The sequence below is a fragment of the Dermacentor andersoni genome, chromosome 4 (assembly GCF_023375885.2).
Source record: "Dermacentor andersoni chromosome 4, qqDerAnde1_hic_scaffold, whole genome shotgun sequence".
In the NCBI taxonomy this organism is placed as follows: domain Eukaryota; kingdom Metazoa; phylum Arthropoda; class Arachnida; order Ixodida; family Ixodidae; genus Dermacentor; species Dermacentor andersoni.
This window is the reverse complement of record NC_092817.1, coordinates 119,723,175-119,739,240: the sequence shown is the minus strand read 5'-3', so window position 1 is coordinate 119,739,240 and position 16,066 is coordinate 119,723,175. Positions and strand designations below refer to the sequence as shown.

At 46.2% G+C, this 16,066-nt stretch overlaps 1 protein-coding gene across 2 annotated transcripts in view; it reads right to left on the bottom strand.

Annotated features, from left to right (window-relative positions):
- LOC140217363 (alpha-tocopherol transfer protein-like) overlaps nt 1–16,066 on the bottom strand; it is a 30,739-nt gene that overhangs the window by 11,654 nt on the left and 3,019 nt on the right. The window contains exons 1-2 of one of the 2 annotated variants that reach the window (XM_072287907.1): nt 3,177–3,342; nt 2,468–2,600 (exon numbers count right to left, since the gene is read on the bottom strand). In XM_072287907.1, coding sequence (XP_072144008.1) covers nt 2,468–2,564 — 97 coding nt within the window. In that variant the 5' untranslated portion in view covers nt 2,565–2,600; nt 3,177–3,342. Of the gene's footprint in view, nt 1–2,467; nt 2,601–3,176; nt 3,343–16,066 lie in introns of those variants that run through there. The other variant, XM_072287908.1, reaches the window with a different exon arrangement.

Genomic DNA, 16,066 nt, shown 5'->3' with positions numbered 1-16,066 from the left:
TGTCCCCCTCGCAGATCGCTCTTAAGAGGAAGCTTTAGCTCCGGTCCAACTCCGACGCGGACTATAGAAATACTTAAACGCAAAAACACTTTTCTGAGATAACCCCTGGACCGATTTTAATTAAATTTGTTGCACTTGAGAGAGAAAGTTAAATTCTAGTTACTATTGGAAGCGGAATTTCGATTTAGGGCCGGAATACTGTGAAAACAGTTTTCAAAAATTCACCAGTTCGGAAAATATAGACGTACGAAGTTTATAAATTAATAGCTTTGCATCAAGAACAGATATCGCGGTTCTGTAAACGGCATCCATTAGATCATTCAAAGCGAACAAATTCGATTTATATCATACGTAAATTTATTACGTTCTGTACAAGGGTTCCGAAAAAGCTCTCCCATATTACTGAATTTCTTTTGATCCATATGTGTAATATATCAATTTTGTCCGCTTTAGGTGTAGTATCACATGCAATTAACACAATTGTGATCTTATGCTTCTTTGCAGGGTTAGAGAGTTGTAATTTTGATAGTTTCGTTTCATAAAAACTTTCCATTTTTTTTTTTCCAATTTTCAATAAACATGACGATATAAAGCGACAATTCGGAACGAACTGTCACCAGATTATAAGTTTTCCTTTTAAATGCAACAAACCTCGTCAAATTTGGTGCAGTGGTTACCGAGAAAAACGAATTCCCCTTTTACATATATTTAGATAGGAGCACCCGAGCTAAAAGCTTCCTTATAGATAAATCCAAGTGGCTGCGCCATACACAGCAGCCGCCTCAATCAACGCCCCCCTTTCCGATGCCTTGCGCGCGACGGAAGACGGAGCGCTTCCTCCCCGCATTCTTCCCTCGCGCGCGCGAAATCGAGCCGCAATCGTCGGCTCACCCTCGCACGCTTTCATTCGCACACACAGCATACGGTGCGCGGTGACGATGTTATTGCCTTTTGATTTCATACGGAACATCACAGCGATGGCAGAACTGCGCCTAGAGTGCCCCTATAATTGCTCTCGAAATAATAAAAAAGTCGCTAACGGGCAAAAGGAATCGCCGCGTTAAATTGAGATAAATAAATTAAAACTTAAAGGGCACATCACCTGGCCACGTGGCAAATTTTGGTTATAAGCTGGAAGATATTACGTGTCCTCTAAGAATTCATCATGAGCGTCATCAACATCATCATCAGCAGCCTATTTTATGTCCACTGCAGGACGAAGGCCTACTGCGATCTTGAATTACGCCTGTTCTGCGCCAACCGACTCCAACTAGCGCCGGCAAATTTCCTAATTTCATCGCCCAACCTATAGTCTTCTGCCGTCTTCTTCTGCCAGCTCACATTTCAGGTCGGCCTCCTCCTTATAGAATTTGGCGAGGAATCAAATACATGAATAATAACTGCATTTCCATCACGATAAATGCTGCAAACAAATCCTTGAACTGTACGGACTGTCAAGACAAGTAAAATATGTATTTTTTCATAAAAGAATACAATCCTATGTCCCATAAATTGTGTCCAAAATAACTGATATCAATGCTCCCATGTTTTTAAGTCAATTTAGTAAGTAAAGAAAATACCACACCAACTTTAGAACGATATCAGTTCGACACCAGCAAACCAATGTATGCCGCTGATATGAAAAATGTAATGGCCATGAAATTAACAAGTTGAGGACAAATGTTTTAATTAAACTTTGTCACTCAAGAATCTTGTTTACGTTTTCGTACATACACAATGGCCAGGGAAAACTCTCAATGACGCCGTCATTTGTTCCAATGTATTGATCGGAGCAGCTGTCACCCGTCGTGTATGGCGAGCAATTGCACCGAAATTGTAGTCACAACCGACCACACATATAAAAAGCAGGAGTTCTACAAGATATACGAGAGCGAGGCAAATACAAGTGAGCCAATGCGAACATATGAAAAACGCGTTACTTCATTTAAAAGTAGCCTCCATAAGCATTTAGATATTTGTCCCACTGACTAACAAGTCACGTGATTCCCGTCTCATAAAACTCCTTCGGTTGCTGCTTCAAAAAGTCTGTAACTGACACTTCACGTCATCGTCCGACACGAATCAGGTTCCCTTGGGCTGTTTCTTCAATTGCCCCCCCCCCCCCCACACACACACACACGCACACACACACACGCAAACACGGTGTGTGCGGTTCTCTGCTCCGGGCTACCGTCAGTTGCACTTCGCTCCTCGAAGATGGAGGACATGTGTCGATTGAGCTATTGAACAACAATTTGCGATATCGTGAACGCAGTTTTAAATCGTGAATCCGAGGCAATGGTAGCGTATTCCTTTCCCTTTTACGGCTAAATCGCGGCATTTACTTTCACGGGACTGCCGATGACATTGGTTATTTTGCTCTGCTGCAGTGAATTTCACAGCACACCTACACTACCTCGCTTGCGGCGTCATGAGGAAGCACGAGCATTCCGCTAGACAGGTTTACCTTCGAGAAGCTGCCGCAATTGCGCCACGGACTTGTGTTTCACTTCTGGCGTTTCGCCGAGTTCTCGCAGCGCTACGCTCTGCAAGTCTTCCTCCATGTTGTCGACGTGTACGTCGTCACGGACCAGCGGGTGCTGCAGAAATAAAAGAGAAACCGAAAACACTTGTCACAGCAAGAAGTGAGTTTTGTAGGGTACGTTTTTTTTATTACCACCGCGCTTTTTCTTTTTTTTTTTTGAGAGGGACACTACAAATGAATGTTGAGTCACGTTGCATTAGTAGATTTCACTTCCGCAATTGTAAAATGTCAGCTGTTACCGTGGGAGGAGGGAAACTAAGCCACAAAGACGCTCTGACGCTCACATAACGATATATATATATATATATATATATATATATATATATATATATATATATATATATATATATATATATATATGTGTGTGTGTGTGTGTGTGTGTGTGTGTGTGTGTGTGTGTGTGTGTGTGTGTGTGTGTAAAGACAAGAAAAGGAACACATGCGACATAGCTGTTCAGACATACTTCAGAAAGCCATACAGGAGTCGTATAACGTCATATATGGGGTCAAGCGTCAATGCTGTGATCAGCGCCTGTCAAGTATGAATTTCTTGTGCATACATCCCTTTCGCGGTGCAAGCAAGATGCAACTTTAAATAAAATATTGTTAGCGTGGTGTAACAATGCACATACCTGGATGTCGTTTTCTGCAAGGCGGAGAAATGGGTATAATTGCGGTGCTTTCTAAACCTGAGCTTCGAGGCTTGTTATTACGCGAGTTCGACAGCTTCGACACGTGGAAACTCTCGATCGGTCGATGGACAGTAAATCAGAACCATTGTTTGGAAACTGCTGGGAGCATATCTGGTGTGAAGTGGTGTACTGATAACCCTGTAGCGACCTCTGCACAGTCCGAATGTGGCGGTAACCAGGGATCGCTATCTACTCACCGAAGGCCGCTTCCTGTGTTGGTAGGTCCATTGAACCGGGTTTTGTGCCTTTTAGATAAGCCTGCAACAATTTAGCAACTGCAGTGGAAAGCTGACGCAGTAAGGCTTGCGGTTTTGCCATTTGAAGCGTTTGCACTTCTAACCGGAACGGCTCCACTACGGACATCCTGACTAGCTGCGATGGCTTGAGCGTGCATTTAGAGGCTAGAGCCACACGTCTAAAATGAACTTGTTGTTTTTTACGCAAAGGAGTTTCCTACAAAAATTACGACAGGGAACTCCGGCATTTATTGGAGCTGCAAGCATGATGTAAACTTCTTCCGTCTAACATGAAACGGTTTGTTGACTTTGCAGGTCACTCGCTTTCGACAAAATTTTGCGCTGTAAATTGCAACAATTCGCAACGACTACGCACGCGTGCAGTTTTAGTGCCGTCATCATCATCATTATCATCATCATCATCATGATTACGCCCACGGCAGGGCAAAGGCCTCTCCCATATTTCTCCAACTACCCCGGTCATGTACTAATTGTGGCCATGTTGTCCCTGCAAATTTCTTAATCTCATCTGCCCATCTAACCTTCTGCCGCCCCCATGCTACGCTTCCATTCCCTTGGAATCCAGTCTGTAACCCTTAATGACCATTGGTTATCTTCCCTCCTCATTACATGTCCTGCCCATGCCCATTTCTTTTTCTTGATTTGAACTAAGATGTCACTAACTCGCGTTTGTTCCCTCACCCGATATGCTCTTTTCTTATCCCTTAACGTTACACCTATCATTCTCCTTTCTATGGGCACGTTGCAAGTGCTAGGCGGCGCCCTGTCTTTCCGACCCCTAGCGCCATCTGACGAATAGTTGCGCGAATGTGGTAGGATTACTCACGGCGTCAGCAGCCCGCGCTGCCTGTTTGGCGTCCTGTCAAACGGTAGCGATGGCGCGAAACAGCGTGCCGATATTAATTTTAACCGGGTTTCGGGAATTACAAGATCTTCATAGCTTTTTTAGGGAAAAGAATTTAGAGAAAGGAAGTCGTCTATTTGAAGTGGGGCACGTCTACGGCGTGAGCGAAGTGCTGAACTCGCACTGATCGGAAGTGACTGCTAGGTTTATTCCGCAAACGAAAAATAATGCACCAGCGAGATGCGTGAAGCTCAGCTTAAGTTATTTCGTTATCTATGGTGTGGACACATGAAATTATAGGCGACATTGATTCTTGAAGATCGGCGACAGCAGACAAATCCTAGCGGGGAGCTGCGATTGCCGTGCTGGCATCGCAGGGAAGTGCAAGGACGCCGCGGTATTTTCCCTGTACATACAGGACGGCAAATACGAATCCAAAACATCTCATCCAAAAACGTGGGGCGTACGAACGACTCGTAAGACCTACCAGAGGTATTCTAACGTTGCTCTCCCCAAACACAAAAAAGGGGATGAACTTACCAGTTGTTAGACTACGCTGGGAAAATATTTTCGCCCAAGTTACTGGAAGTGCGATACTTTTATGTTGCGATTTTTCTGTGCGTGCAAAGGAGGTTCCAATAAACAACGTTGTCAAAAATTTTGGTGATCTCACCTGCCCCTTCGTTGATATGCTGGGCGCAGAAGGGTGTATGCCAGCTCAGCCGGCTGCAACCCCTCCTTAAATCTCTCAGCAAGCCCTAGCGCTGTTTGAATGGGAGAGGATTGGGAAAGAGTTCCACATCTTTACTGCGGTATAGTGTGGGAACAAACTACTTAGTTTGCTGCATATCCTGGTAAGCACTGCAGGCAGTGACGTAGCAAAGGGGGGGGGGGGGGGGCGTGGGCTCCGGGTGCAAGGGGCCAGTGGGGGGGGGGGGGGTGTCATATACGTCCGGAGACACGCGGAAATTGTTGATATCCTCGCCTTCCTCAAATAAACCCGGGGGAGGGGAGGGGGGACAGAAGACCTATGGGCCCCGGGTGCCAGACGACCTAGCTACGTCACTCACTGCAGGTGTCCCGTTGCTGCCATCATTGCTGTAAAAGCAAAGAATTCAGCGTTATAACGCACTTGGCATAACGCCGGAACATAAAACAGCTTATGCCGTCGGACGAGCGCTATCCAGTGTTGACGCCGTTCTGGTTCATATGGTCGGCTTGGAAACCTGTAAAACTTTGTTCCTCGTGAGTTGGTGTACGTGCTGTTGCAGCCCACTACTCAACAGCTCGGATTGCACTTCGGCATTGCTCAGAAAAGGCAACAACTACGCGCGAAACAGTGCACATACAGGCTTTCCGAACGCAAGCGAGCCGGTCGTATCCTGCCGGTTCCGCGCTCGCAGCCGCGAGGGGCGCCCTAGTCGGCGCGGGAACTACGTGCGCAACCTGCCTATAGCTCTTTCCATAGTGCCGTACACGTCTAGAAATAATAGGTTTACTTCCAAACTTCGGTCAATAAAGGCAGATAAAGCGCAGCAAGTCAAATCACAAGAACGTCCGAAGCCGCAAGTACGAAGAATAGAGAAATCTATGTACTAAGCATCATTTCGATCATCATCATCATCGTCGTCAACATCATCATCAAAAACATTTATTGGTCTCACAGTAAGGTTCGTTACAGCGTAACACAAGACAAGGACAAAAGCAGGTATAAACGAGGACATGACGACACGGCGCGGTGTCGTCGTTTTATACTTTCTTTTGTCCTTGTCTTGTGCTGCGCTTTAAGAGGAAGCTTTAGATCGGGCCCAACTCCGACGTGGCCTGTTCAAATACACGTAAAACGCAAAAACGTTTGTCTGAGATAACTCCTGGACCCATTTTAATGAAATTTCCTGCATTTGTGAGAAAAAGTTTAAGTCTAGTGACTGTTGGAAGCGCAATTTCGATTTATGGCCCGAATTTTGATACAAGAATATTCAAATGTTCTACAGTTTGAAAAAAATAGAAGCACGAAGCTTACGAATTCATAGCTCTGCATCAAGAACAGACATCGCCCTTCTTTAAACGGCATCTATTAGATGATTCAAAGCGGACAAATTCGATATACCATATTATATTTTATGTGAATTCGTTACGTTGTTTACAAAGCTTCTGCAAAAGCTGTATTTCCATAATACTAAGTTTGTTTAGATTCATGTGTAACATATCTATTTTGTCGACTTTAGATGTACTGTTAGATGCAATTCACAAAATTCTATTATCTTTTTTCGTTGCTGAGTTACAGAGTTGCAAACTTGATAGTTTCGTTATTAAAAATTTTTCAATTTATGCCAATTTTTAATAAAGAACTGACGACCTAAATAAAAAATTTGAAACCAACAGTCACTAGCTTTTAATTTTTTTCTTTTAGATTCAGCAAACCTCGTCAAATTTGGTGCAGTGGTTGTCGATAAAAACGAATTCTCCTTTTACATGTATTCAGATAGGAGCACCTGAACTAAAGCTTCCTCTTAACAAACCTTACTATGAGACCCAACCAACTGGCCCAACTTGCCATCTTGATGCAGTATATTTATTGGTCTCCGCAGGAGCTTGTGTTGTAGTCCGTCAGGGTCTTCTTGGACGCTCTTGACTGGGTTTGGCATGGGTGGGGCTCTTTGTCCAGTGCCTCCCATTGCTCCGCACTCGGATTATAGATTTTGGGAACTGCTCTTCTAAATTGACATTCTTATGTGCTGTGATGCTAGGTGGGCTTTTGACCGCACCCCCCCCCCCCCCCGGGCATTTAGCTACGTATCTGGTGAGATACATTTCACCGAGTAGGTTTAATTTGGGGAAAGTTCCTGTCCGGAGCTGTCTCCAATCAGTGACCTCCGCCCTCGTGAGTCATCCTGGTTCCCCTGTAGTGTGCCAGTAAAGACGAGTATTCATTTGGAACAGACAGTAGACTTTCGAGTGTGGATTCTTCGGGTGGTCCGATTACAAACCCTCGAGCACCCTTTCCGCCTCTTTGTTCCCCGCTATTCCTGCATGTCCCGGCACCCACGGTAGCTTGTGTTGCATCGGCTGTGGTAGGGTTGTGTGGTGTATAACGCTGCCTGTCGTCTCGAGGAGTACACGGAGTGCGCGGTGGCTTATTCTATCGTTCCGGAAATTCCGGCAGGCGTCTTGAAAATCAATTAGAAATGTTAAAGATTTGCCGGTTCTGAAGCACTCCGCCGCTGCCACAGCGACAGCTTTAGACACGGTGCCTCGGCTTATTGAGCTGCTTGTGATTTCGCGATGGTTTGCATTAATGACCATGGTCACTCTGCGTACTCTGCGTCCTCGTTTAGGATCTTGGGTGGCTGCGTCTACGTACACTACGTAGTTTTTGGTGGAGTACGTGCACTGGATGTAATCTGCACGTGCTACCCGCCTGCCTTCGTGCAAGTTCGGGTGCGTGTTCTTCGGCATCGGGTTCACTCTGAGGTGCCGGCGCATTTCATCTGGCACGATTGCTGTTGCCATTCTCTTAAGTTGTTCGGTATAGACAAGGCGTTCGAGGAGTGCTCAGACCGTTGGTGTTTGCAAGAGTCTTTCTTTTTGTGCCTGGAGCTGAGCTTCCCGGTGTTCATGGAAGGTATCGTGCAATCCCAAGGCAAGCCGTTTCTCGGTATAGGCGTACTGATTGGGAGTTTCAGTGCCGTTTTGTAAGCTTTCCGAATGACTACTTCCACTTGTTTCTCTTCATGGAGATTCAGCCATTGGTACGGTAGACTACACATGACTCTGCTGATGACTAGGCTTCTTACTATAGTTTCAAAGTGTTCCGGCAGTCCTGTCCGACGAGTGGCGATTCTACTAATCATACTTGTAACTTGTAGCGTTGTAATTTTGAGGAGCGTGTGGGTGTGGTTGCTCCGTTGGTTAGATTGAGCCACATCCCTATCACTCTTATCATGGTCTTCTCAGGTATCTCCTGGCCTTCGAGGTAAACGTTGAGGCTTAGACTTCTGTTCGTGGGTACCATCCTGTTTAGTTTTGTCTACAGACTCTGAGTAGCCCGGATTTCTCCATTGAGCGTTGCAGGCCTTTTTCGTTAGTATACTGTTCGACGCAGTTGGCAGCTTTTTGTAGAAGAGTTCGTATAGTTTTGTTTCCTTTTCCCCCAAGGAGCTCTTGGTGATTGAAATGGTAATGTCGTCCGCGTTCATTGCGTGTCTGATGTCCGGGATGTTCTCTAATATTCTGGCAAGTCCGATCATGGCTATGTTAAAGAGCAACCGTGAGAGTACTGATCCCTGGGATGTGCCCTTATTGGGGACTTGGAAAATATTTGTACGGGCATCGTTTATGCCTATTGTAGCTATTCTGTCTGAGAGGAATGCTTTTACATAGCCGTGGATGCGTTTGCCACAGTTCAGGTATTCTAGTCCAGTGAGGATGGCTTCATGGTTGACATTGCCAAAAGCCCCCTTGATGTCTATGGCCATGTCAATGAGTTCCCCTCGGGTTGTGACGTTCTTGAGAACTTCTTCCTTAAGTTTGAGGAGCATGTCTTGTGTCGAGAGTTTTTCCCGGAAACCAAACATAGTGTTTGGGTACAAATCTCTCCTTTCCATGTAGTTTTGGAGTCTATGGTTTAGGATACGCCCATATGGCTTACCAAGGCAAGATGTAAACGATATCCGTCTGAGATTCCCAAGCTGGAGCTTCTTGCCTGGTTTGGGAATGAGTATTACTTTCGTGTGCTTTCATTCTGCTGGTACGGTCTCCGCCTCCCAGTGGTCATTTATGAATTGAGTGAGTTCTTGAATGGCTTCTTTGTCAAGGTTGCGAATGACAGCGTTTCCTATGTGATCAGCTCCCGGAACAGTATTTTTGGTGCTGTTTCGTATGGCTGAGTAAATCTATTCTTTCGTTATGGGTCTGTCGAGCGTGGAGTTTTCGGCGCCTTTATACAGGCCGTTATAGCTGGGCGGTAGGTGGTTTGCGAAGCATTTCTCTCGCGCTTTTTCAAGCAGCTCAGCTTCGGTACCTTTAAAGGTGTGAAGAAGTCTCATTAGTGGTTTATTGGTTTCTCTTTTGGACTTCAAGGGATCAATAAGTGCTCTCAGAATATTGCAAGTGCGCGCCGTACTTAATGTGCCAGCCAAGGAGTGTGGCTCAGTTGCTGCCGATTGGGGCGAGCAAGCTGGGCGGCATGGGCTTCAGCCTTGGCTGTTATTTCAGCGATCTTGAGCTTTAACATCCTGTTATGCTTCTGGCGCTTCTAGCGTTTCACTAGAGCACGCCTACCTTCCCAGAGGCGTAGAAGATTCCCGTCTATCTCCACTATGTCTGCTGTCCGTTCTACCTGTTTTGTGCAATGGTTTCGAAGCGCCGTGAGGATTTGACACCATTCATTGTGGGTTGTTATGTTGCCAAGCTGTTCCGCACTTTCTGCTCGAAAAGCAGTCCAGTCAATAATCTTGGCTGGTCCAATTTGTCTCCTCGCGACTCCTGTAGGTACTCGAAGATGCTGTATGCAGTGGTCGCTTCCTAGTGTCTCTTGTAGATTTAGCCAGGTGATCTGTCCTCCTTTGATAAATGATAGCTCAGGGCTCGTTTCCTTACTTACACTGTTGCCGATTCGCGTCGGGGTGGCTGGGTCTGTGAGCAGCTCGAAGATCAGGTCCTCTGCTGCCTGTATGACCCTTTTCCCTTTAGCATCTGTGTGCGAATAGCCCCAGCTTGTGTCGCGGGTGTTTAAATCTCTTATGTTGATTAAAGGGTTGCTTCTGGCTAGCTTGCATGCTCCTTGGAAGAGCTCCGCAAATCGTGACCCTTTTTGCCTTGGTGTGCAGTAGGGATTGACCACGAAAATGCTGCTCTTAGCCTTACGTTTTGCTTCCTTTGTCACAATTTCTACTGTATCTACTGTATCTACATTAGTGTTTGAAATAACATCATGCCCAATGGTTGTTGCCGTCTTGTCGAGTAGAATAGCCACCATTCAATCTGTTGGGGCTTCGTTAAACCTCTGCATCCTGGCAGGACTGGTCTTCTTCCGGTCTCCTGGAGTGCAATTACGGTAGGCGGCGTTATGTGCGTGTTTATGTATTGTTTGAGCAGATCCACAGCAGTTTCACCGCCATATGACGAATTGTTCGGGGTCTGCCTGGCGTGTACTTCCCATGTTAGTACAGGGAGAATTTGCATGCGGTGTCTGACGTGTTCGAATAATTTGACAGGGACGCTAGTCCTGGTCTGTGGTAGATACGCTCAACCTTGTCCCTTACATTTCTGGCTGTAATTTCTTTCTTGATTGAGCTTTTGACTTCATTGATTTGTTGGGTAATCTGCTACATCATTTGTTGCAGCGCTTGTTGTAGAGTGGTCATGGTAATGTATTCGCAATTTTCTACCCCTGGAGGGCTTGCTTGAGGTGACCTTCCAGAGAGCGCCAACATATATGGGGCGTGGATTTCCACAAAACCTATTACAGCAATTATGAGTTCTTCAGCATCATTGATTTTCGGTCTGTTTTTCACTGGAGCAATCATTTGCATCGGCAACCCTCGAATGGAAGAAAAAGGGCAACCAAGAAATTACCGCAGTGATTGTTCATCGCAAGAAAGCGTTGAAATTAGCGATTACAACTTTTTTTTTTCTTCTGTGTTGTTGAAAAGTTTTGGGAAAGTTCCAACCATATGAAAGTAGGGGGACAGCGCGAAACCGACGGAACACAAGACGAATAAAGGGCGAGAAGGGCGCTGACTTACCATTCATATTGTTTTCTGACATGTGGGCATATATATACCTTTGGCAGTCAAAAAATAAATGCAGGAAAATAGGACTACCATAATATGATACACGTATCTCTATCTTTGATTAACCTGCATCAACAACTTGCGTCACAAGCACGTGCTATATTAGGTGTGAGTGAAGAAAATCAAGTTCTTTTCTGAGAGAGGGTCAGAGAAGGCATACTAACACAATTTTCTTTTACGTGTGCTTTTTCCGCAGCTTCAATTATTTATCTAGTTCTCTTTCCTTTCCTTTTTTTTTTGCTATAACGTTTGTTCCTCGAAAGATCGAAGTGCAAGCACAATCCCTGCCGTGGATAAGTAGGTGGCCACTAATCGCTTCGTGTGCATTTTAGCTATGCTCTTTTGATCTTTCATTTAAGTACCTACCTGTCTGTCCTACATATTGGTTTCAACAGGACAGCGGGACCGAAAAAACAACACCCTCAATACAGTTTCTTTTTAAGAAAGCAGTTGACATACCCTGTGGAGCAGGACTGTGGCTTCCTTGCTGCTTTGTTTACTTTGAAACACATTACAGAAAGTTTTTTAGGATCAGAAAATACAACATACACGTTGGCGCGTATTCCTATCTTCTTCAAATTAGGCGCCAACCGATGCACGTAAAGTGCCACAGTTATTTATTTGTCTTTTTTGTCGAGCTTTATCGACTGGGGCTGTTTGTGAAGAGGTTGCTAGGGCACTTGAGGGTAAGGTGCTTACTTATGACGACATTGCATGGTTTCCGGCGCAAGAGGGTGCCGAAGTAGGGGGGCTAGCCAACGTTAATGAGTTGTCCCATGCCTGGGCGCGAGGTCTTGCAGACTGCGCCGGGCACTGGGAGGCCGGTGTGCCGGGTGGGACCGGCGGCGGGCTTGGTCCGACCTTTTCGGAGGCAGATGCCACCCCCCCCCCCCCCCCCCCCCCGCTTCAGGGACATTCTCTCCACCTTCAACGAGATAACTAGCCACTATCAGATGAGTCACAGGGCTTTCCCCTTGCCACATCGAAATCTCACGAGGCCTCAGGCCGTCACTCTCAGGCTAATCCAAACGAACTCGTATACCACACTCTCCGTCTTCAGTTAATACACGGAAGTCGCCCCTCTGTGTCCCGACTGCGGTGGGGCTAGCGACTTTGAGCACATGCTCTGGGAGTGCCCCTCCTTACAGCACCACACAAACCACGGATTGATGACGGAAACCTTCTATTCATTGGTTAAGAGCCACGATTGGATTGATCAACTACGGGCTGTCCAGAAGGCCCACGATGCGGCGGTGAGGCTTGGCCTTCCCGTCCCAACGTGGGAGCGGCCCGCAGTATTGCCCCTATAACAAAGGGGTGAAGATTCTTGCGGATCTGAATAAAGTTTACTACCTACCTACCTGCCTACCTGCCTACCTATCTACCTACCTACCTGTTGCGTTCTAATGCTGCTTGGCTGTCCGGTGGTTTCCTTTTTAATTTTTTAGAACCGATTCAGCTACGAACATAAGAAGCTGCTTCGGGCACCCTGCTCTCTGAAGACGATCTAGTTGCTCGATAAAGCTATCTGTCATCGAATGAAAGCACGGTTTCTTTAAGACATTCGTGAAACACGTTGTTGCTATCGACCTTTTTACAGCTTTGAATGAGCCAACTCAAATGGAAGAAGTGGCTTGCTGGCGCGCGGCTCGTACGCCCAGAAAATGCGAGTTTTCAAAAAATTAAGCTTCAGATCTAAATATCATATGGATCTTTCCACGGGTAATTGAAAAGGTAAATTGAGTGGTTTAAAACATTCGCGAAATTGATTCAAAACCTTCATCATTAATGGTTCAAGGCCCACTTCATCAGTGTTGGAAATTACTAGAAAATCCCCAACGTAGTGAAATATTTTGGTTCATTTTGAAATTTGTAGTAGATCGTGTAGTTGTAGTCGATATCAAGATGTGCTAAGGTTGCTCAAGATTGGTGCTATGCAAGAGCAAATGCAGATACGGTTAGTCTGAATGCAAACCTTATCATCCCATGAAGGAAATATTAAGTTTACGTGCATCGTCAAAAGCTCTAAAAAAAGAAACGTTTGCTTCCAAACCTGTATTATTCTGAAATGCAACGGAACCGCATTTGTCTTTGCATTCTTCAATAGACGACAGAATTTCACTGTTTGGCAAAGAGTAATACATGGCTTTAATGTCGAGTGAGCATGCCATATAGCTTTTCTCTTTGCATTTGTTTAAAAACACGATGACTTATTTAGATTTCCACACAAGGAACGGGTCATTTACATGCAATAGGTGTAGGTGTTTCTGCAAAAACAAAGGATACGCTTTTTTTGTCACGTACCGTTTTCTGACATAATTCTGACATAATTTTTCTGGCATAATTTCTGACATATGCAGGCTCGTACGTTCGCTTTTGTCATGGATTTAAGCCTCCAAATTAAATTTTTTACATAGCTTTTTTGACTGTGCCGTTACTTTCTGCAGGGGAACTTTTCTTTGTGGAAGCTCATAAATTTGCTCTTTCAGCTTTTGATTTCAACAAGCTTTCATTACCATAGCTTGCTCGAAAATATTCTGTAAACATGTGTACTTGATTGAACCAATTGGGAAGTCGAAAGAGGTATATTGTATGAAGGATTTAGTCTATTTCGATACTTTTTCGAATGTGAACATTCACGTGTTTGGCCTTCTTTCGACAGAGACGGACGTTCGTTTAATTGCTAGAGGTTACCTCGTTATCGCGCTCCTCAGTGAGGCGGCACTTGCAATCTAGACGCTGCCGCACCCTAGATCCTGCATAGTTTTTCGTTGCCAACGGCCATGGTGTGACGTAGGCACAGAATATCACGTTGCGAAGACATCGCGTAATGTGACAATGTAGACTATATAATTTGATGCTTTAGCGACATGTTGCAAACTGATGCGTAGTGCAGTGCATGGCGATATTGGTTGTTGTTGTGATACCCTATATGACCGAAGGTAACGTCAAAAAGATTCATTCAAGAGCGGCGCATGTGCAGTGGCCCATGGGCCACATATTCATCGCCCATCTGAATCGGGCCACATTTTTTAGACTGCATTATCTTCAGTATTGGCCTACATTGACACTGTACTATTTTCGGGATTGGCCCATATTTTTAAACGGCACTCTTTTCGAACTGCATAGTCAGGAGAGCGACGGATGGTGTGTTGCGCTGCGAGCAGTTCGTCCTTGCGCGGAACTCAAAACTCGCGGCGGCCATGCGGCGTAAGGTTCCCGCGCTGCTCTGAAGCCCCACACCGAATGCCGCGCCAGTCTCGAGTTCGAACAGTGCGAGCAGCAAGTGAGTGCGTCCTTTCTCTGCCGCTCTCTTTCCCAGCCACCGGTTACACCTCATCGCTTGGAGAGCTTTGAGGTGAAGAGGCCTACGCGTGAAGTAGCGGAAGATGAGCCAACTCGATTCGCAGCCTGTTTCTGCCACACCTTTGCGTCACAGAGGTTGATTGAAGAGCGGTACATACTCCGTGGCACATACCCTGCGCATCTCAGTCTCAGCCCACATTTTTAGACTGTACTATCGTCGGGATCAGCGCACAGAAAACGGCCAGGTAGTCGCCAAATAGTGGTTACATAAAACTGGGTTGAAGTCGTCAGGAAGGCTTGGCGTCATGGATGAAGGAAAACTGAGGAGAGGCCCTACCCCGTCTGCGCGCTAGGAGAAAAGTGTGGAGAAAATGACGTAGTAGGTTCTCCCTTTTTACTGTTTTTTTATTTCTTTTGCTGTAGCGGCCAATTCGGGCCACAATGGCGGCTTTGTTATGTCGCTGTGCGCTCACACGCGTTGCTCCATAGGTTTCGTACCGTGGCAAAGGCGCCTTGTGGGCAAGTTTGCGTTAGCCTCCGTGTTTTGTGGCGATGTGCTATCGGACCGTGATCTGCTGGATGTTCCTGTGGCCAGGTGGGACAGGAGGAACGATCGTGAATTGAACGCGCACGCAACACTGTACGGAATGTACCGCGCCACGGCAATGGCAACGGACGAAGAAATTATAACCGCGGGAAATTTTGCCCTCTTTGGGGGAATCATGCTGACGTGCCATCGCAGGCCGAAACCCATGTGTTTCAGATTCTGTACAATGAACGCCTTGCAGGTGAGTGATTCCTGCTTTTGACAGCGCATGGTGCATTTGCCGCACGCAGAATGTACGTTATGCAAGAATTCATAGTCCTGGTTTTAGAACATTCGTGTTCAGTAACAACTTGCTTTTTTTGCATATTAAAACACATGTTGCTAAACTGGAGAAAAGACGGGGAATGCGGGAGAGTTTGCTAAACTGTTGCTTGTTCCTCGCAGTACTCGCGACAGCACGAAGTCTTTTATGCAGAGCGGGTTCGAGGTTCATGCACACCTGCACAGGTGTACCACAATACACGTACTGATACAGCGTTACGCAGAATATGTGCATTTTGCTGCCCTCGGCACCGTGCGCCGGCCAGTCGACGCTTCATCCGGGAAGATGGGAAAGAAGCCGCTGCTTTGACTTAAGGAACGAATCCTCGCTACAGCAGGCGTATGTTATATGTGTGCGCGAGAAGCGCAGGGAAGTGAAGGTTAGCGGATGCGTTGCAAGAGTGAGCAAGGCTCCCCAGAACGTACGCCTGCGAACACATCAAACGGCTATTCCATGGTAGAACGTAGGCAGGTTCTATGCGCGTACTGCTCTGCACCGTGCGCCGGCTATCGCGAAACTTTGTTTCCGTGAAGCTTCACTTACTGCGGGAAGAAGGCACCTCAGGCCGCAGTCAATGAATCTAAACGCGGAGTCAGCAATAACATTCTGCCTTCTCGCCGGCGCGCTGTCGTTGTGATGCGCGGCCACCCGAAATTTGTTCGATAAAGCACGACGATTCCTCAAGCCACCGCGAGAATATGTGTTTGTGCTCCAAGTGTATCGCAATTGGGTTGGTATGTAGTACGTGTGTGCAGTG